This window comes from Nothoprocta perdicaria, unplaced genomic scaffold (genome assembly GCF_003342845.1).
Source record: "Nothoprocta perdicaria isolate Ctin4 unplaced genomic scaffold, notPer1 scaffold_107, whole genome shotgun sequence".
NCBI lineage: Eukaryota > Metazoa > Chordata > Aves > Tinamiformes > Tinamidae > Nothoprocta > Nothoprocta perdicaria.
This window is the reverse complement of record NW_020454172.1, coordinates 2,489,854-2,507,727: the sequence shown is the minus strand read 5'-3', so window position 1 is coordinate 2,507,727 and position 17,874 is coordinate 2,489,854. Positions and strand designations below refer to the sequence as shown.

Genomic DNA, 17,874 nt, shown 5'->3' with positions numbered 1-17,874 from the left:
TAGGAAAAAAGAGAGGGAATGAGGACAGGTATCGCCTGGAAGATGGCACAAACAAACTGCAGAGCCTAGCAGCCTATCTCATGTTCCTGAGCCTTACCCCTCACCACCAGGGCAGACCCCAGTGCAGGAACCATAGGTATGTGATCAGGCAGAGATAGCTCTATACTCCTTTGTGTTACTTACTCCTAACTCTACTACATTCTCAACTCTGAGCACGCAGTGAGTTGGGCTCTGATCTGGGRCTTTAGCTGGGACATTATCTTCCATTTTATTACAAATTACCTAAGTCTTTAGAGATTCATGAGCATACTCGTGATACAGTTTCTTTAAAGTCTCTCACGATGAGCAGTGAGGTAGCATACCAGGCTGCTAATAGTATCTCATGGATAGTTCTTAGGGTCTTAGGGCTAGTAATAAACTGTATGCCTTTTTTTTTTTTTTTTTTTTTTTTTTTTTTTAAGGCAAGCAAATAAATTGGCAGTCCTAGAAACCTTGTTGCCAGGGGCAGGACTGGTAGAAAAGCCTTGTCCATCTGGACACAGCACCCGATGTAGTGGTTCAAAGTCCTGCCATGTGGGAGCGGCTGTACCTGGGTCTTTCCTGGCAGTCTCTAAAGCATCTAAAACTGCTGATAAGATGCAAAGTAAACATCAGTCCCTGTGGTGCTGCCCTGCCATGTGCCCATCTCTGTTATAGCCAAAAAGGTGAAAGTGTGCAGGACTGGTTAAAATAAAGTCCTATTGAAAGTAGCTGGAGCCTCCATTGTCATCCTCCAATCACCCTCACCTGGAGGGTGTCCGAATGAACAGAAACCCAGTCTCTTTCACTRCTGAAAGTAGCTTGTGGGATTGCTACTGAATCTAGGGAAACTAGCCTTACACACGTTCTTACACCCTGATTCTCTTGCATCTGTTTAGACACCTTGTCAGCCTACAGAAGCAGTAAAATCTTGCTCTGAGGTCCATTATTTTTCTGTCTGTAACCATGCTCAGTACAGCCTGTATTTCTGTGACTACTGCTCCCAAGGCACTGCAGTACGTGTCTGAGGCTGACTTGCCGCTGCCACGTCTGTTGTCCTGCATGTTCATTTAGCTTCACTTCAGGCAAGGAAAGGGCAAGTAGATGCTTTGGCAATATGCATTCTCAATATATCAGGATCAAAACAACAATCCAACATTTGCAGCGCTCATTGTGCATCACTTAAATGTCTTCTAATCAAAATGTAGTGAAAAGAATTATTAAGAYTAACTCTGGGATGAGATTGCTACTTGCTCTATGTTTTTGTATTTGAAAAAAAAAAATAAGGCTCAAAGTAGTACAGCAGTGTTGTTAGAAGGAACTTGTTCTTTTCTGTAAGGAAAACTTTGTGATTCCCCTCACAGTCTCCTGAGCTGTTCATGACTTAGGTTGCTCCAGAACCTGTCAGTCAAATGTGCACACTAGTCATGCAATTGGACAAGCAGGTGGGAAGGCATTTAGCGATTCTCTAGTCCGGATCCTGCTCTAGGTGCTCTGTGTGGTACTATCATCAACACTAGAGCAGGTCAGGCTTTTCCTACAAGCCTTGAGATATGCTCAAAGATGGAGACTCCAACATTTCCTGGAATAACCTTTTCTAGTATTGCACTAACTAGTGAAAAAGCTTTTTCAGTGTCCTGTCTGAATCCCTCAAGCTACTCCTTGTGGCCACTATCACTTGCTATATCACATGCCAAACGCACCCAGTTCCCTTAACCTCTCTTTGCAGGGTCATAGGCTACCATCTTCATAGCTATCCACTGGATATTCCCTAGTTCTTCCACATCCCTCTTGAGCCTGATGGGTAGGAAACTGCACATAGTATTTCCAGACACAGCTTCACCAGTGCAAAGCAGAAAGGAAAAGCTTTCCTCAATTCCCTAGTGATGCTCTTCCTAAGATAGCGTAGTAACTGGTTTGTYTTAGGATGATGGCACACTGGTGCAACATCCAAGTTCTTTTCAGTGGGGCTGCTTCTCAGTCAGTTCTCAGTCTGTATGTATGGGATCATTCTTCCCTGTTGCAGAATTTCAAGCTTCTTCCTGAAAATCACAAGTCTCTGTCAGGCCAGGCCTTGAATTTCTCAAGGTCCCTCTGCACTAAAGCTCTGTTTCTCAGCACATCAATCACGTTAATCACTCAACAAATATCACATAAATTTGCTAGTTCCTGTTTTCTGTGGAATGACTTGAAGAGAGTTATTTTAACCAAAGATATAGTCTATCTATTGAGATACATAATATTGTAGCTATGCAGACAAACATCTAAATGTCTTTGTCTTTTAGCCTTCTTGTTGTGAACAAAACTGAGGCTAAAATAAAGGACTAGYTTTGAATGCTTTAATGATAGAAGAAAAATAATAGCACTATTGGAGCCCAAAGTGGCCAAATGCCACAGGTACTGAAGCAAATAAATAAATACATAAAATTTGGAAAATTTGAATAGCTGCTTTAGTTCGCAAATACATGAACTGTCTTTGGCAATGAGTAGCCAGAGCTGTTTAGGGCACTTGCACTTGTGTTAGGAAATGAAAAAGGTTTTGTTTGGTTTTCTATGAATATAGACATTAACTTCTGCTGGCCTGTTTGTTTTAGGTTAATGTTTCTATAGTGTACAGGTGTTAATGTGAGTTGTGAGTGTCTGGTGTCTGTCTCTAGCCCTGCAAAGAGTAGAGCGTGGTGCTGTAAATATTAGCCCAGGCAAAGAAGTGTTTGCACAGCCTTCCTCTATGCTGCCTCCTGCAGTAGTAAGCTATTAGTAAGTAAGTAAGTAGTAAGTAAGTAGTAGTAAGTAGTAGTAAGTAAGTAAGTAGTAAGCTATTAGTAAGCTATTAGTAAGTATTACTATTAGTATAAGCTATTAGTCTTACAAATGGTCCAGGCTCAGCTGCTCAAGTTTCAGCATCTTCTGCTCACTGACAGGCAGTGAGATTCATCAGTGGCAAGCTCTGGTTTTGACTCAAAAAGGGTTGTTTCAGTGATCAAATTCTGTAAAATATATCTTCAGAAGATGAGCACTATATTAAATAAGATGCAACTGAGTAATTTGGCATATATTGCAAAAAAAAAATTGTTTGGTCAAACCCTTTCTTCAAACCCTTTCTTCTCTGACTGTGGTAGTCCCAGGTGCAGAGGAGAAATGCCTAGTACATCACCCAAATTGTTGCATGCTTTAATACAGTGGTATACCATCATTTTGGAGATTTTGTAAGGATCTTCCCACCAKTGTAGAGAGGAGCAACTAATGATAAAACAGCACTGGCATGTTGAAAGGACTTGATCCACAGAACAGCGTCTGCACCTCATACATATTCTAAAATAAGATGTAACATGGATATGTATGACTGCCATGCATCCAAACCAGTTGAATGAGTTCTTACTACAACTTTTAAGAACTGTATCAACTCCTTCATAGCCTGGATGCAGTCTGAGGAGATAAAATGTGATAGCTCTAATGAACTTCAAGAATAACACAAAGAATTCCTGACTGAAATTCTCTTGGTAAAAGCCCAAGCTTTTTTTTCCCCTATCACAGAAACTGAGTTGTACTCACTGTTTATTGTTCTAGTAACTAGACATCCATCTGGACCACTCTGTTGAACCCAAAGAACTACGTCACTCTTACTATGGCCCTTGAGAAGATTCTTATTGGGACAGCAAAGCCAATGGAAGGCCTTTGACATGTGGTCTCAACTTCTTTTGAGTTGTGGATCTTTTAGGTGAACTGTTCTGGTAGGGAAGAAAATAGTTGGCAAACTGTATGTCAGAGTTGCAAATTAATCCTCATTATGGTCAACAGCATTGGAATTGTCAGTCATCCTCTTAACTTTGCACATGAGGCATTTGGTTGCCTTAGGCTGAAGGTGGATCAACATGCTTTCCTTTTTGTGTTCAAAAATATTCATCACAAAGCCCTTCTCCCCAAGATGAGACAGAGCAGCCCTTATTTATCTTCTCCTAACCAAGATAACATGTCATGGGAGAGGAGACTCTGAAAAGGCATTGGGCAGAAGGATTAGAAAGCAGAAGGGTTCCAGTATCAATAGCTAACAGCCAGCTAAGTTGCACTAACCAGTGGTGGAAGTCAAGACATGCCAGGAATTAACTAATTGGCCTACAAAAGGAAGTAATAGTGAAGAAAAATGAGACAATGAATCCAGAAGGGGAAGTTTAAGATTTTTAACCACATTTTGGAAGGTGCTATTTGTAGGAAGAGGAAAGCAAATGTAGTATTAAAGACAGTATAAGGCGAAAAGTCTTTCAGTTTAAGTGCCTGTGGCTTCCACACTCTTACAGGTGGCGTGTGAACAAGCACCCGAAGTAGTATAAAGGCTAGGAATATCAACTGCTGGCTTGCAGGGTTAGTAATCAAATATTCTCCTTTACTTCAAAGCATGGTTATATAATAATATGATGTGTATGCCAATAGTACACCTAATACCCTGAACTGAGTAATAACCTGAGGAACAGGATCCAGAATTGTGGCTTCTACAGTCAGCTCTACTATCAGAGATTCACTGAATGACCTTGGACCAGTCATTGCTCTATATCCAGTTATTCAACAGTAAAACCAAGAGTACACTGATCTCTCTGTAGTTATGTATCCCTTAACTAGCTTTATTAACCCCTTTCATTATGGAGTTGTGGACATACAAAGAGTTACTTTTATGCTAATTAATTTATTCTAATAGCTGCTATCCAATATAATAGGAGAGTCATTAGTACTTCCCCCACCAGTAACTCAAGTTGACTGATAGGAAAAAGAAGTACGTATGCTGTGGGTTCCCGTCCATACAGAGAATAAAATTATTTTTATTGTAATGCTTTGGGAGACCCTGTACATGGGGTAGTATAGGACTACTATTTTTTATTAGAGAATCTTGGGCAGTAATCTGTATTACAAGGATCTGAGGATCCAGAATCATGAATTAAACAAAAATGGGAAGCAAACTAAGGTGGTAGCAGGAGGAGTGAGGAGAGGAATTGTATAGCACTGCATTGGTTGTGCTACTTGTAGTGCATAGTGGTGAAAAGGTTCCCATGACTACTATAAAAGCAGTTATCTCTCTTTGGTTTATGATTCTCAGCAGCAACAGTTCAAACCACACAGCTTCCCTGAGAATGAAATGATTATGAAATAGGCACTACAAACTTGATGCCTGGTCAGCCTACACACAGTTATCCTCTTGAGTTTCTATGTACCTTGAGAAGGGAAGTATTTACCTAAGAGAATAAAAGTTCAGAGGAAGATGGTTTTCTCCRGGAGTCAGAGTAAGTTCTGTCTTCATGGGTTTGAAGTTAGGCAGAAGGGAACTGTGCAGCTTTGTATTAATGCTGGCTCTGACTCTGTAAGATAACTGGTTGCCTTACCAGGACAGACTATAGAACGCTGCCCGCAGCTCAGCAGAAAGGATAGCCCATCACACAAGTATATTCAGAAAGGATACCCTCCACCAGCAAGTTGCTCAGGAGCAAACTCTCCATGAACTCTATGGAAAGGAAGATAAATAAGACTGCCTGGCTCTGCCCTTSAAGAATCTGCATGCAAACTGACTTTATGAGTTCAGACAGGTCACTGCTTCAAGGTGACAACTCTACAAGGATAACAGTTTGAATGAGCTGGTGTACATCTGGGCATGTTTAAGCAACTAAGTGATGATATAGTGCCAGATATACAAAATACTGACAAAGCTCTGACAAGAATTTCCTTACTATGGTTCACAGTCATGTGTCTTTCATTGCAGAACTTACTGACATAAGCCAACCCCAAATCAGCCAGAACCTATTTGAACCTGTAAAGAGCAAAAAAGGGAGAAGATAAACCATCAAATCAGCACTAAAAGCTGAGGAAATCAGATCACAGTTGATCACAGTTTCTGCAGCTGCTTGACTAGGTCAAAGGCCTGGACCTTCCAGGGAATTAGAGAAACCGATCCCTGAGATATTCCACATTAAAGTGGCATATGACCCCCATAGGTCACAGTTGGACTATACAATTTCAAATGGAAAGAGTGATGAAAGCTCTTGTCAGAAGGGGCTGGTAATTATCCAACTCTCTGAGATCTGTAATRAGGTTAAAGTACTGCTTACTGTGTGTGTGAGTGTGGTGGGGAGGTGAGGGAAGAATAAACAAACCATACTGTGTGCCACTGGTTCCTAGGCAAAGATTCATAGAAGTTTTCAAAAGCTGAGAATGGTCCTTGGCCAACACATCAAGCTGCAGTCCCTTTACTTGGACACTTGCCAAGGCAACCTGAAAATGCTGCCACAGCATCCAGTTTTAATACACAAAAAGAACTTCCCCTCCCCTTCTCATGTGCTACAGAGCATAATTCAAAATGGAGYTAATGAATTACTTCAGTGGGCTTTGGGTCAAGATTTATAACCACAGAATCAGAAAAACAGGCTAGAAAGGACCTTGAAAGGTCCTCTGATCTAATCCGCTTGAACAGCTGGACTGGACTGACCTGTCCAGAGCTGCCTTTAAAAGATCTACGGGACAGATGGTTTCTTCGGTTTCTCCCCTACCTACAAAAGTTGTTAATCTGCGGTAGAGCAAGCTGCATTGGTCYTTAGCAAGTCCATTTTTGAGGCAAGTTGCAAAGCTGTTATCTTACAGACACTAACAAATTATTTATGCATTCCAGAATTTTCCTAGAGCACGAAGATTAATGCTTTACATTTTTTCCTTTCTCGAGGCATGCRCTACATTTCCCATTTTCCAGCCTTCTCTCCATGAGCCATTGGCTATCAGTTCACCAAGTTTACTGAAATCTGTGTCTGCTTAGTCTATTACTTCTGCTTTGCTGTTCTTACACTTCTCCTCCCAAGGACTGCAAGCTGWCAGTCACTATTAGGCAAACTACTCACCACATTCATATTCTTAAGGGACTGTGCCTGCCATCTACAGCAAACTGCAGGCTTCCCTTCCCTCCAGTGGCCTCATCACCTTCTGTACAAAGAAAGTCAGCAACACATTCCCCAAGCTTCCAAACAACAGGCACGCCTGTGCTGGCAGAAGCCCAGGCTCCCCCGCTGCTGTGCGCTGGGTCATTCTGCTTGGTTTTAGTGGTAGCTAGCCAGCAATACAAATAATGGTGCCTCGTTCACTTCCCTTTCAGTAACCACTTGGATTAGCCAGAAAAATTTCTCCTGCTTCTCAAAGCAAGTGTATGCATCCATGACACAAGTCAACATCTCTTCCCGATTGTTACTCCTCACTTGTGCACTAGTGTGTATACTACAAAGCACAAGTCCAGTCATAGTAACTATCCCAACTGCTCTCCTTCGTAAAGTTGTAAGTTTGACTTCCATCTCACCATATTTATTCTTCCCATTTCTCACAAAAGCGCTGAGGATTCACAAGACCAGCCCACTTCCCCTTTTCGCCCTTGTCTTCTGTCAGCCCTTTCTCTCTCAGCTTCTCTGCAATCTAACTTTGCTCTCTTCCCTCCCCTGGAGGGTAACTTAGCAAGCACTTTACTACAAAAGGGCTCAGTTCCACCCACCATGTTCATTAAGCTCCTTTCACTGATTAGACTTTGAGACACAGTGAGATGCTTTTCTCTCCTCTCTAGGGAGGAATAAGAGCCCTCAGTGGCTGCAGACAACTTGCTCACATCCACAAATATTCTCTCACATCAGCTTACAGCAGTAAGGATTCCTCCGTTTCAGAATCCAAGAAGAGGGCAGCACTGAGTTAGATTATGATTACTTAATTTGTTTGCACAATTATTACCCTTTCTGTTGGGCTTTTTGGTCACAAAGGGTAGGTCTCTACTTGTGCAAACAACAGATTCACAGGTTGGATCTGTTGGTATATTTTTGTATACTAATGTTTGATGTGTATGCATTGGAGGGTTTTTGTTTTTTCCCCTGCATTAGCTAATTCCTTGCAGATTAAAAAAATGGCTCTGTCCCACAAGGAGCCACGGCCGTCTAAAAGCCAGCTAGACTCTCACCTCTGCCGTCCTCAGTACAATACTGGAGGACTGGGCAGCACGGTACAGCTGGATCAGGCAAGATCCCGAAGTGAAGCCCTTTAGACTGGAGTCTGGGATGGGGCCAGGGGCTCACGGCCACCCTCCCAGGAGCAGGGAGCACCCAGGCCTCCCCCAGGAAGCGACACTGTCCCCGCCCCCGACCAGCCTCTGGCTCACAGGTCTTGTGCTGCCCCGCGCAGCCAGCACCGCCGAGCCGAGCCGGGCCGAGCCGCCACCCCCGCCCTGCCCGTCCGGCCGCTTCCCCGCGCCGGGCACGTGGGGGGGACGGGCCGCGGGGCGGTGTCCACCGGCAGCACCCGGCGGGGGCGGCGCCGCGCCGGGCACGCTGTGCTGGGCAGTGCTGAGCCGAACCGAGCTGAACCGAGCGTAGTGGAGCTGGACACGCTGTGCTGGGCAGTGCTGAGCCGAACCGAGCGGAGCGGAGCTGCGCACGCTGTGCTGGACAGTGTTGAGCCGAACCGAGCCCAGCGGAGCGGAGCTGAGCACGCTGTGCTTCGCAGTGCTGAGCCGAACCGAGCCGGGCACGCTGTCCCGAGCCGAACCGAGCGGAGCCGGACAGCCGTGCCGAGCGGAGTCGAGGCGGCGGGCGCTCCGACGGCGGCGGGCTGCGCGCAGCATGTGAGCTGCGGCCGCAGGGCGCGGAGGGAAGGACGGCGGCGCCGAGCTGCAGCATGGGGCTCGTCCTGCTCTTGGGGCTGCTCCTCTCCCGAGCCGGTAACGCCGCGGGGTGCGGGCAAGGCCGGGTCTGGATGGGCGGGATGGGCGCTCCCGTCGGGGCCGAGCTGGCGGCTCCCTGCTCCAGGATCTCGGTGGTCGCGCCAGGTTGGCACCTCCTGAACGGTCGCGGCTTCCCATGGCTGCTCCGAGCTGGCAGCGTGTCCCGGGTGGGAGACACTGTCCCCCAGCTCCGGCCATGGCCACCCTGGGGCGCGGGCAGCAGCATTGGAGGCAGCTTTTCCGAACAGGGAACCCAAACTGTCCCTCTGACCCAAAACATGAGTTGCAAATATGGATGTGACCAAAGTGAAGTGATGCCCAGGGTGGAGAAAATGCCTTTCCTCTGGCAAAGAGCTCTTCTSACTCTTGGAGGAGATGACTTTTCTGAGCACATTCCTACCCTACTTCTCTCATTGATGACTTTGCTGAGAGCTCGTGTTTTGCTATCCCCTTCCATGCAGACCTTGGGCTTCTGCAATGTTTCAGGCTAGTAGTTTTCTGTGCTGAGGCTTGTTCTGCAAAGACCAATTCAAGGCGCTCCTGCAAAGTGGCAGCTGTGCATTTAAGCCATTTGTCCTGCCTTAGCACCTACTACTGCCAAATCCCAAGAGTTGAGGTTAGAAATGACTCCTCATTTMATCTTTCATACAGTCTTTGTAGCTCGTGTAACCAGAACACASTGGTTTCCTTTCCTAGGTTAGGAAACTGCTCTAAAGTGCCCATAGACCCTGTCTACAGGATGCCTATGCTTTACCAGTCAAAGCTGCAGTTGCTGCTGCTACAAACTGCAAAATGGACTATTGCACTGAGATCTCAGTAGCAYTTACCACCATGTGATCACCATAGATTTCCCAAAATTCTCATTTCCAAATACTAATGCTTCTTAGTTAATCTGTATTTAATAAAGGAAACGTTTCCCCTCTGCAGTTGTCCTCTCTTGCAATAAATATATGACGAAGTAAAATGAGAAATAAACATGTATTGTGTTAGCTATCCCTTTGTCCCAAGGTGTAAATAATCATGGATAGTGCATATATTAGCTTTTTTCCTTCTATATTTTAATTACAGAAGGTCTGCTATATACACTTTAATGCTTTCTGAAGCCCAGACTGTAGAACATTAATTCTTTTATGAGATTATGTGGAGTTTTAAATACTAAGTAAATATTTTTAATAATGAAATAAAGTGTCACATATTAGGATTTAAGAGAATGCATAACTATTTGAAGGTACTAGGTGAAGTTCCTAGAGGAGAGCTATTCTTAATTTTTCTGCTTTGAGGTTTTCTATAGCTTTACCCAAAGGACCTATTAAGAGGCCTGTGGTAAAAAAATCCACTAACATCCAGATCTGATCTAGTCTGGCAATTACCATATCACTTCAAGGTTTTTAAAATGTCATTTCAAGCTCAGGTACTTGTTAAGCAGAATTCTGAAGGCTTGGAAAGTATGTCCTATTCTTTTATAAACTTACTAYTGAGCTGCTGTAGGTCACAGTTGGAGATGGGACGCTGCTAGAGATGGTACATCGATCTTGCCTGCTGGGGTATATTCGTTTGCTGAGATTAGAATTCCAACCTACTGGAAATAATAGACCAATTAGTGTTGGGAATTTGCATTGTTTGCAACCTCGCAGGATGTAATCACACTCAGTATGGTTATTAAGATAGYGCCTAGGAGTAATGACTAACCAAAACCCATGGTGCTGGGTACAAAACATTTCTGGTGAGAGGTATTTTTTTTCCAGAGCACTTACAAAGTCATACAGTCTGTACATCACATACAGATTAACACAAAGAAGAATCAGTTGTTCTAAAAACCAAGAAATATGTACAAGGCGGAGGAAGACACCTATATAACACTACTGGGCTGCAGGAAAAGTAGAAGCTTTGAGCAGCAGACTAGCATGGAATGGTGTGGGCCACGGCAAATAAGCTATYGAACAGAGAATAAAGCAAGAAAACAAAATAGCTAGTGAAGATAGTATACCAGATAATATAAGTTACATCAAGAKTTTTTTCTAACCTTTAGAGTAGGCAGATTGAAAAAGTAGTACTGTACCTGCTGAAAAAGGAAAAAGATAAGCAAGAACATATATCCAAAGAACATCCAAAGTAGATGATAGGCTCAGAGCAGTCATTTCCTAAAACAAGCTAAGCAATATTGTCCTTAAGGGAAGCATCCTATCCTGCATGTAATTTCTATTAGCAAGCATCGTAATCGTACTGTAACAGATTGATATGCTACAAAAATGAAGAAAGAATATAGTTAATTCACCTACTGCTGACTTTTACCAGAGACAAAATGATATCAGAGCCCCCTTCTCTCACACCTCTAAATATTATTATTAGAAGAGAACAAAGTCMATGTAACAAAGAACAAACAAAAACCAATCAACTAACCAACAACAATAAAAAAAAAGAAAAGAAGACAAGTTTTAAAGGTTACATTGTTATTTTGTTATTATTTAACACCATAATAAAGAATTACATTATATACTTTCTATTCTAAAAAAAAGGGAGAAATGAGTGTGTGCATATATATATGTGTGTATATATACACACACACACATATACATACACACACACATATTATATATATTATATATATTATATATATATATATACACACACACATATATATATATATATGCTTATGTGTGCATGCTACAAAATACAAATGGATACACTGAGTTCAGAAGAGACCATGAGATGAAGGCAGGCAAACCAGGCACACATCCCAGCATTGTTAGCAGGTATTTCCAGGACTGGGTTCTACATACTGTAGATTAGTCGTGTATTGCCACTTCTTTGATATGAAAKTACTTGCATCTCATACTAAGGCTTCTTCTATTATGCAGCTAATGCATATTGTTATTCCTAAGTTTCAAAGTGGCTGTTCCACCCCTCCTCTGGGTAGTGGCAGCAGCCCCGACTCGTAGCACACAGTGTATGGTATTCACGCTTGCTCCTTTCTCTGTATGTGACCCAGCCCTCAACAACACTGAGGTTCCCATAGGGATTTAATGCTCTGGGCAAATACAGAGCATTCATGACTCTGCCCAGGTTAAAAGTTACAGCTGATAAATTTATATATATATATATTTCCTTTGGTCATTTCTTCCTCCTTTTGTGCATTAATACTCACCTTTTTGTTTCTGAAGAATTAGAGTGTTTGTTCCCTACTAGCCTGTACAAGGACCACAATGACTCTGCCTTTTGAGGGGGCGGGTGCTGAATAAAGGATCCCAACAGCACCAAGGTACTCGCGTTCATCCATTCACCACAGTTGAACTCCCAACACCCCTTCCTTTCCCTCTTTGCCCAGGAGACCTCCTGGCCCTGCCCAGGAGTGACTGCATAGCAGCGGAGCAGCTGTGCCTCTTGGACTCCACCTGCAACGGCACCTACAGGACCCTGGAAAGCTGTGTCCTTGCTAGAACTCGCTTCCTTCCACTAGATCACCAAAGCAGGGACAGATGTCTGCAAGCAGAGCTGGTCCTTGGAAATAGCTCTTTACTGCATTGCAAGTGTCACCGGCGCATGAGGAGACAGGAGCACTGCTTGCGCATYTTCTGGACCGTTCACTCCAGCATGACAGATGGTGAGATGATTATAAATGTATAGGTGTTAGTAAGGCTCCTCACCTGAAAACAGCTGTCAGAGGCCACTTCCTAACACTGCAGGTATCACTTAGGAACCACGTTTCCTAGTGAGGAGTTGTTGCTCTGTTTGATAAGCTCAGAARAATGATCTGCTCTGGGATTGACCCTTCAAATATACCAGGAATCGTAATAACCAAAGATAGCTACTTAAGAGATTTAAATTGAGTGCTGAAGGCAGATTCCTGTGAAAATCACCTGAGTATCTCCTTTCCATCCCTGGAAATGGACATGAGTYGATAAAACACCATGAAATTGCACCCTAACGCTGCTGCATTTCTCCAGCTTCACCAGGATGCTTCCACCTATGGGAGCACATAGGCTGCTAATGCTCAGCAGCACTGAGCCACACCACGCAAACCAACTGCAGCTAGAGGAACTCCAGTGGTAACAGGTAATGCTCCTACTGCGCAATAGCACTCTCTCCCTTCAACAGAACCGTGCTTGGCAGTTAGCTTTGAGCAAGGCAGAGCCTCCCTGAGCTTCAGCCCGAGGAAACAGTCAAGCACAAATAAGAAAGTCAGTCAAAAGCATACGCTGGTCACAGAGCAATTCTCCTACTTCATAAAACATTTTGCATCTTGCCTAGGTTATTTCAATCTGGAGACCTCCCCRTATGAGAGTCCAGCAAATGAAGAACACTGGAAGACAGATTACAATAAACTGGCAGCTCTGGTATCAGGTAGGGGTTCTAAGAGGCTACATGATATTATGCTGCCCTTTATTAACTTTTCAGGGGTTGAAATTTCTAAGGAAGAAAAATGTTTTGGGTAATGGGTTTAACRCCTTTAATCAGAAGCATGCTTTCTTTGGGTACTTGCTTACATATGGCCCCTACCTTGAACCCTTAACCCTACCCTTGTAGATACTGCCACAGTCCCAACCTCCATGAAACACGGAATAACTCACAGTGATGCATTCTCTGAAAGAAACATCCTAACATTGCCAATAAAAATAGTTCATTGCTCTGGGATTTCTTTTGTCTTTGTAGGCTCGCAGTTAGCAGCAGATGCAACAAATCCATGCCTGAAAGCAACTCATGTTTGTAATCTGAGCAAAAAATGTGTTCGCCTGCGCACAGATTATGCCTCTATCTGCACTAAGGGAGCAGGAAGTGAGGACATGTGTGATCGTCGCAAATGCCACAGAGCRCTTAGAAATTTCTTTGAGAAAGTCCCTGAGGATTTCACTAAAACAATCCTATTCTGTCCGTGTCAAGATGAACGCTGCGGGGAACGACGCCGGAAAACTATCGTACCTGACTGCTCCTTCCAGTATAACACCAAACCCAACTGCCTCTGGCTTTTGGACTCATGTTTGGAAGACCACATCTGCAAGTAGGTCTGGCAGCACAGGACATTAGCCAAAAGAGGAGAACCACATAGACAMTGATCATCTTCTTTTCCTTCCTACAGATCCCGACTGGCTGATTTCCAGCAAAACTGCCAACCTACAGACATGTCCCCAGATGGCTGCTCTCAGCACAACCATGCTGCATGTCTGCAGGCCTACATGGGCATGATTGGTAAGTGATACTCACAGGATAATTGGGATGTATGCTTACAGGTAGTAAGCTTGCAGGCACACTCCTCATGTTGTGGGAGACTGTCTTGCTCTGCTGCAGGTCATAACACTCAGTGTGCCAGTGAATGTGCCCTATCCTGATGCTAGTGCTCCTACTTGTTTGTGATGTTGTGATGTAAATTCAGTCCATGCATTTCATGAGACTTGTCACTCTGCTTAGTCCCATCCTCTGCTATTAGAGCAGCAGCACTTGCCCAATATTCTTGCACTCCTGTATGCAGCAGCTGGTACAAACTGCTATSAGTGTTTGACCCCCAGTGCCTCTTTGCTGTATGAACAAAACATTCCTGCAGCAGAAACTACATTACAAAGCTTTGCCATCACAGCAGAATCCAGTAGGATCCTTGTTAAACCTGACATTGTCTCATTGTTGAACAGTTAAAGGTTTGTGGAAGTTGTACAAGCTAGCCTCCCAGAGCCACCAAGAACAGTGTTCATAGAGATAGCTGCCAGCTGTTAGAGGGAAGGTTGTCTCAGTCCAGACATTCACTGCCAATCTGCTAATACTGCTTGTGAGTGACTTCCTGGGGGTCTGTACCACATGCATTTTGTTAAAAGGGGAGTTGTAGAGAGAGGGAACAGCTCAGCATCTAGGTAATACCTTTTGGTTTTCCAGATCTCTTTGCCTTTCTCATGATAAATGAACTCTGGCTAAATGACATAGTACAGCTGTGCAGCATTTCTCTGGCAAAAGGCTTTAGATATATTTATATGTACGTATTTGGACTAATAGTAACCAGATAAGCAGACTAATTGTAATTCTTCCATTTGGTTGAAGTAAAATCTGATTCCACTTTCCGGGGGTTTGGGACAGGCACACCTATGACACCCAACTATGTCAGTAACTTCAGTGTGGAGGTCTCCCTGTGGTGCACGTGTGAGAGCAGCGGCAACCAGAAAGAGAAGTGCGATCAGATACTCAGCATGTTTGAAAGCAATAAATGCCTTGGTGAGTTTCACAGAACAACTGACAGCTCAGCACTTAGAAGTTCAAAACCTGTTGATTTAAGAATCCTACATGGTACTTCTACATGTAGTTTTCTGTTCTTCTTAACTGTTTCCRTGATGTACTGCCCAGGCTGTGACCAGCCTGGATTTGCTCTCAGAAGTATTTCTGTATCTTTTGCCAAAATGCCTGTTCATCTCAAGCATTTGTTCCTGAAGCTATTTCCACGCAACATGCAAATGAAGGTGTTGCGATAAATAAATAGATCAACATCAGTAGAGGTTCAGATATGCTGCATCTATAGATTGCTGAGTCACAACATCAGGGCAGCAAGATTTTAAGAGGTGCTTTTTAAAATTTTTTCTCCTTTCCTATGCTTGTCTTTGACTGTCACTTACTAGGACAAGACATGTAACTCCTGACACAGCCTCTGTTTTTAAATTCAGCATTATAGCAGTGAATCCCTAATCTTGTTACATAAAACTGTGCAATCCTAAGTCTACATTTCTTTTATCTCCCTAGCATTTTAGCAAAATACTTAAATAAGATTTAAATATTTTATGTCCATAAAAGCTTCCAAAGTACATCAAATAAAGAAACCATCATCATTAAGTAAATAATTAATATTTAAATATTTTTATTGCTTCATAGAAAAGCCTTACACCCAGCTCCACAGATATACCTACAGCATAAACAGCTAACCTGAGATATTACATATCTGCTCCTTAGGAAACAGTCAGCTGACAATGTTCCACAGGGACCCCAATGTCCTCAAGCACAGTGCAAGTCTGATTCACAATCTCCTCTGGTTCTCACAAGTAAACCCACAAAGCAACAGGCCACTCACTGAGCTTTCTCTGTATCAAAAGGCAGACACATACAGACTGACCACATTTCCTGATATAGTTCCCTTAAACTTGTGTGTGCTAGACTCCAAGGTGCATGCAAGAAAAACATGTAAGACTCTTGCTTTACTTTTGTTCGTAGAAAATGCAATTTGGTCTCAAATGCACCTGAAGCAGGCAGCTCTGGAAAGACAGGAAGAACTGTTTTATTCGTCTTCCCTAAGCTTCCAAGGTGACAGCGCCAGCACATCTCTTGCTTCAGAAATGTCCCAGGTATGCATTGCTTTGTTGCCTGCACAACACACTGGGTAAAGGTGCCTAGACAGAGTATCTGCAAAAAAACAGCATCTGGAAACATGTCACTTTGGACATCAAAGGGAGGGAGCATGAGTATGCAGAACCTTGGGCCACCTCAACTTAAGCTGTTCTTTCCACAGGCAAACAAAAATTGAGACCATACGGCCTGGCCCCAGGAGCTTCCTGTGGTCTCATGCCAGTGCTCAAACTGGAGGCTTTGGAGCCAGAGGATTGCGTACGAGTGGGTCTAACTGGGATTCATTCTTACTTTACATTTCCTAGGTGGCTGAAGTGAAGACGCAGCGAGACATCTCCAAACACAGCAGTATGCCTCTGGCTTCCTCTGTATATTCTGGAGCCGCTGTTTCCTGGCCATCTCTGGCTTTGTTTCTGACCATGCTGCTCAACCCACCTTAACTTGACACAAATGGCATTTCTTGCCCCCATGTTATTAATCTTGCCCCTTGCCCAGGCATCTCCTTGTTAATTGATTCTTGGCAAACAGACAGCTTCCAGAAAGAGGCATAGAACAGCTTTCACCCAGAACCACAGTCACTGAAAACTTCCTCCCAGCTATACCTCACTTTCCCCCTGCTGTGTTTGTATTGAGAGCTGCCCGCTGGCACTTCTGCCATGTTAGCATGTTGAGGAACAATCAGCCAGGCTAATTTCCAAGGCAGTATTTAAAAACAAAAGTCTGATTTCTGCCCCCTCCCTGAACTTACACAGAATTTGCTTACTGACTGCAGTTAAAAACTGATACAGTTTGTCCTGCTGTCCAAACTTCTGGAGTTCTTCCTTGGTCAGACAGCACAGCAGAAAACTTTGCCTAAAAAACCTGWAAGTCTTCGCATTCTAGGATGGGCTGTCGCTGTAGCTGTAAACACAGCCAAAGTTCCTGTTGAACACCAGTTCTGYATTAAATTTAATTCCCTTTTCAAAAATTTCAAATACTTTTTTTTTTCTTTTTTTAGCATATGAAAAACACCATCCCAGATCAAGGATACTGTGTTCTCGTTTAAATTCTTGCTGTTTTGCCCTTGCAGTGGTAGCCACTGCCATGGCTACCAAGAGATGTGGGATGGCTTTCCATACTCAAATTCAGTGAAATTAGCCTTACCCAGCTAACCCTGACCTTTTGTCTGGCCTAAGAGTGTGCCTTTTTAGAAATGTTTTGAGAAAGTATATAGGCTCACTGTAGCTATATGCACCACATGCCCTTGAGACGTTCAGTGCAAAGACCTCAGAGAGCTGGACTTGCCTTGCGCCTCCCCATACTCATCTATCACTGCCCCACTGCCCAGTAACCGCCTCTGCTGCCAGGTTCCATTTTATGACCTGTTTATTCTGAGTRTAAAAGTGTGCACTGTGTAACTGCTCCATTTTTTTGTTGTTGTTGCATTGGCCTGTTAAAATGTGGTGTTAAAGTGAATATTGATTTCTGAGCATAGGTTAATAGTCCACAATCAATTGAAAGAGTTGCCTCATCAGTCAGCTTGCGCTTTCAGGAGAGTGAAGAATTCAGGTCCAGGCAACTCCACAGAGTTTCTCTTGCATATCCCATGAGATGCAACAAATCTGAATAATATGCACAGCTGAGCAATATTACAATCCTTAACAGAGGCAGAGCAAGTGGCTATCTCTTCAGTCTGCTTTATCTGTGCCCAGAATGACACCAACCAGATAACATGCTGTGATTCCCACTCAGATACCTTTTGACTAGAGCTTTTCCCACTGCTGCATGCATAGGAACCACTGTCCCTCTGCAGTGATATTTCAGTTTCAAATTCCAGCCTTCTCTTCCTG

General features: G+C 43.6%; 1 protein-coding gene and 1 long non-coding RNA gene across 2 annotated transcripts in view; one reads left to right on the top strand and one right to left on the bottom strand.

The window, feature by feature from the left end:
* Positions 1-8,663: 8,663 nt before the first annotated feature.
* Positions 8,664-17,743, top strand: GFRA3 (GDNF family receptor alpha 3). Its single transcript, XM_026045831.1, has 8 exons — positions 8,664-8,734; positions 12,063-12,338; positions 12,986-13,078; positions 13,388-13,733; positions 13,812-13,921; positions 14,795-14,929; positions 15,914-16,044; positions 16,351-17,743. The coding sequence occupies exons 1-8, from the start codon at positions 8,692-8,694 to the stop codon at positions 16,483-16,485; spliced, it is 1,269 nt and encodes a 422-aa protein (XP_025901616.1). The 5' UTR covers positions 8,664-8,691; the 3' UTR covers positions 16,486-17,743.
* LOC112952907 overlaps positions 10,164-17,874 on the bottom strand; it is a 28,643-nt gene continuing 20,932 nt past the window's right edge. Inside the window, exon 3 of the long non-coding RNA XR_003250488.1 lies at positions 10,164-10,313. This is a non-coding gene — a long non-coding RNA (uncharacterized LOC112952907). The remainder of the gene's footprint in view (positions 10,314-17,874) is intronic.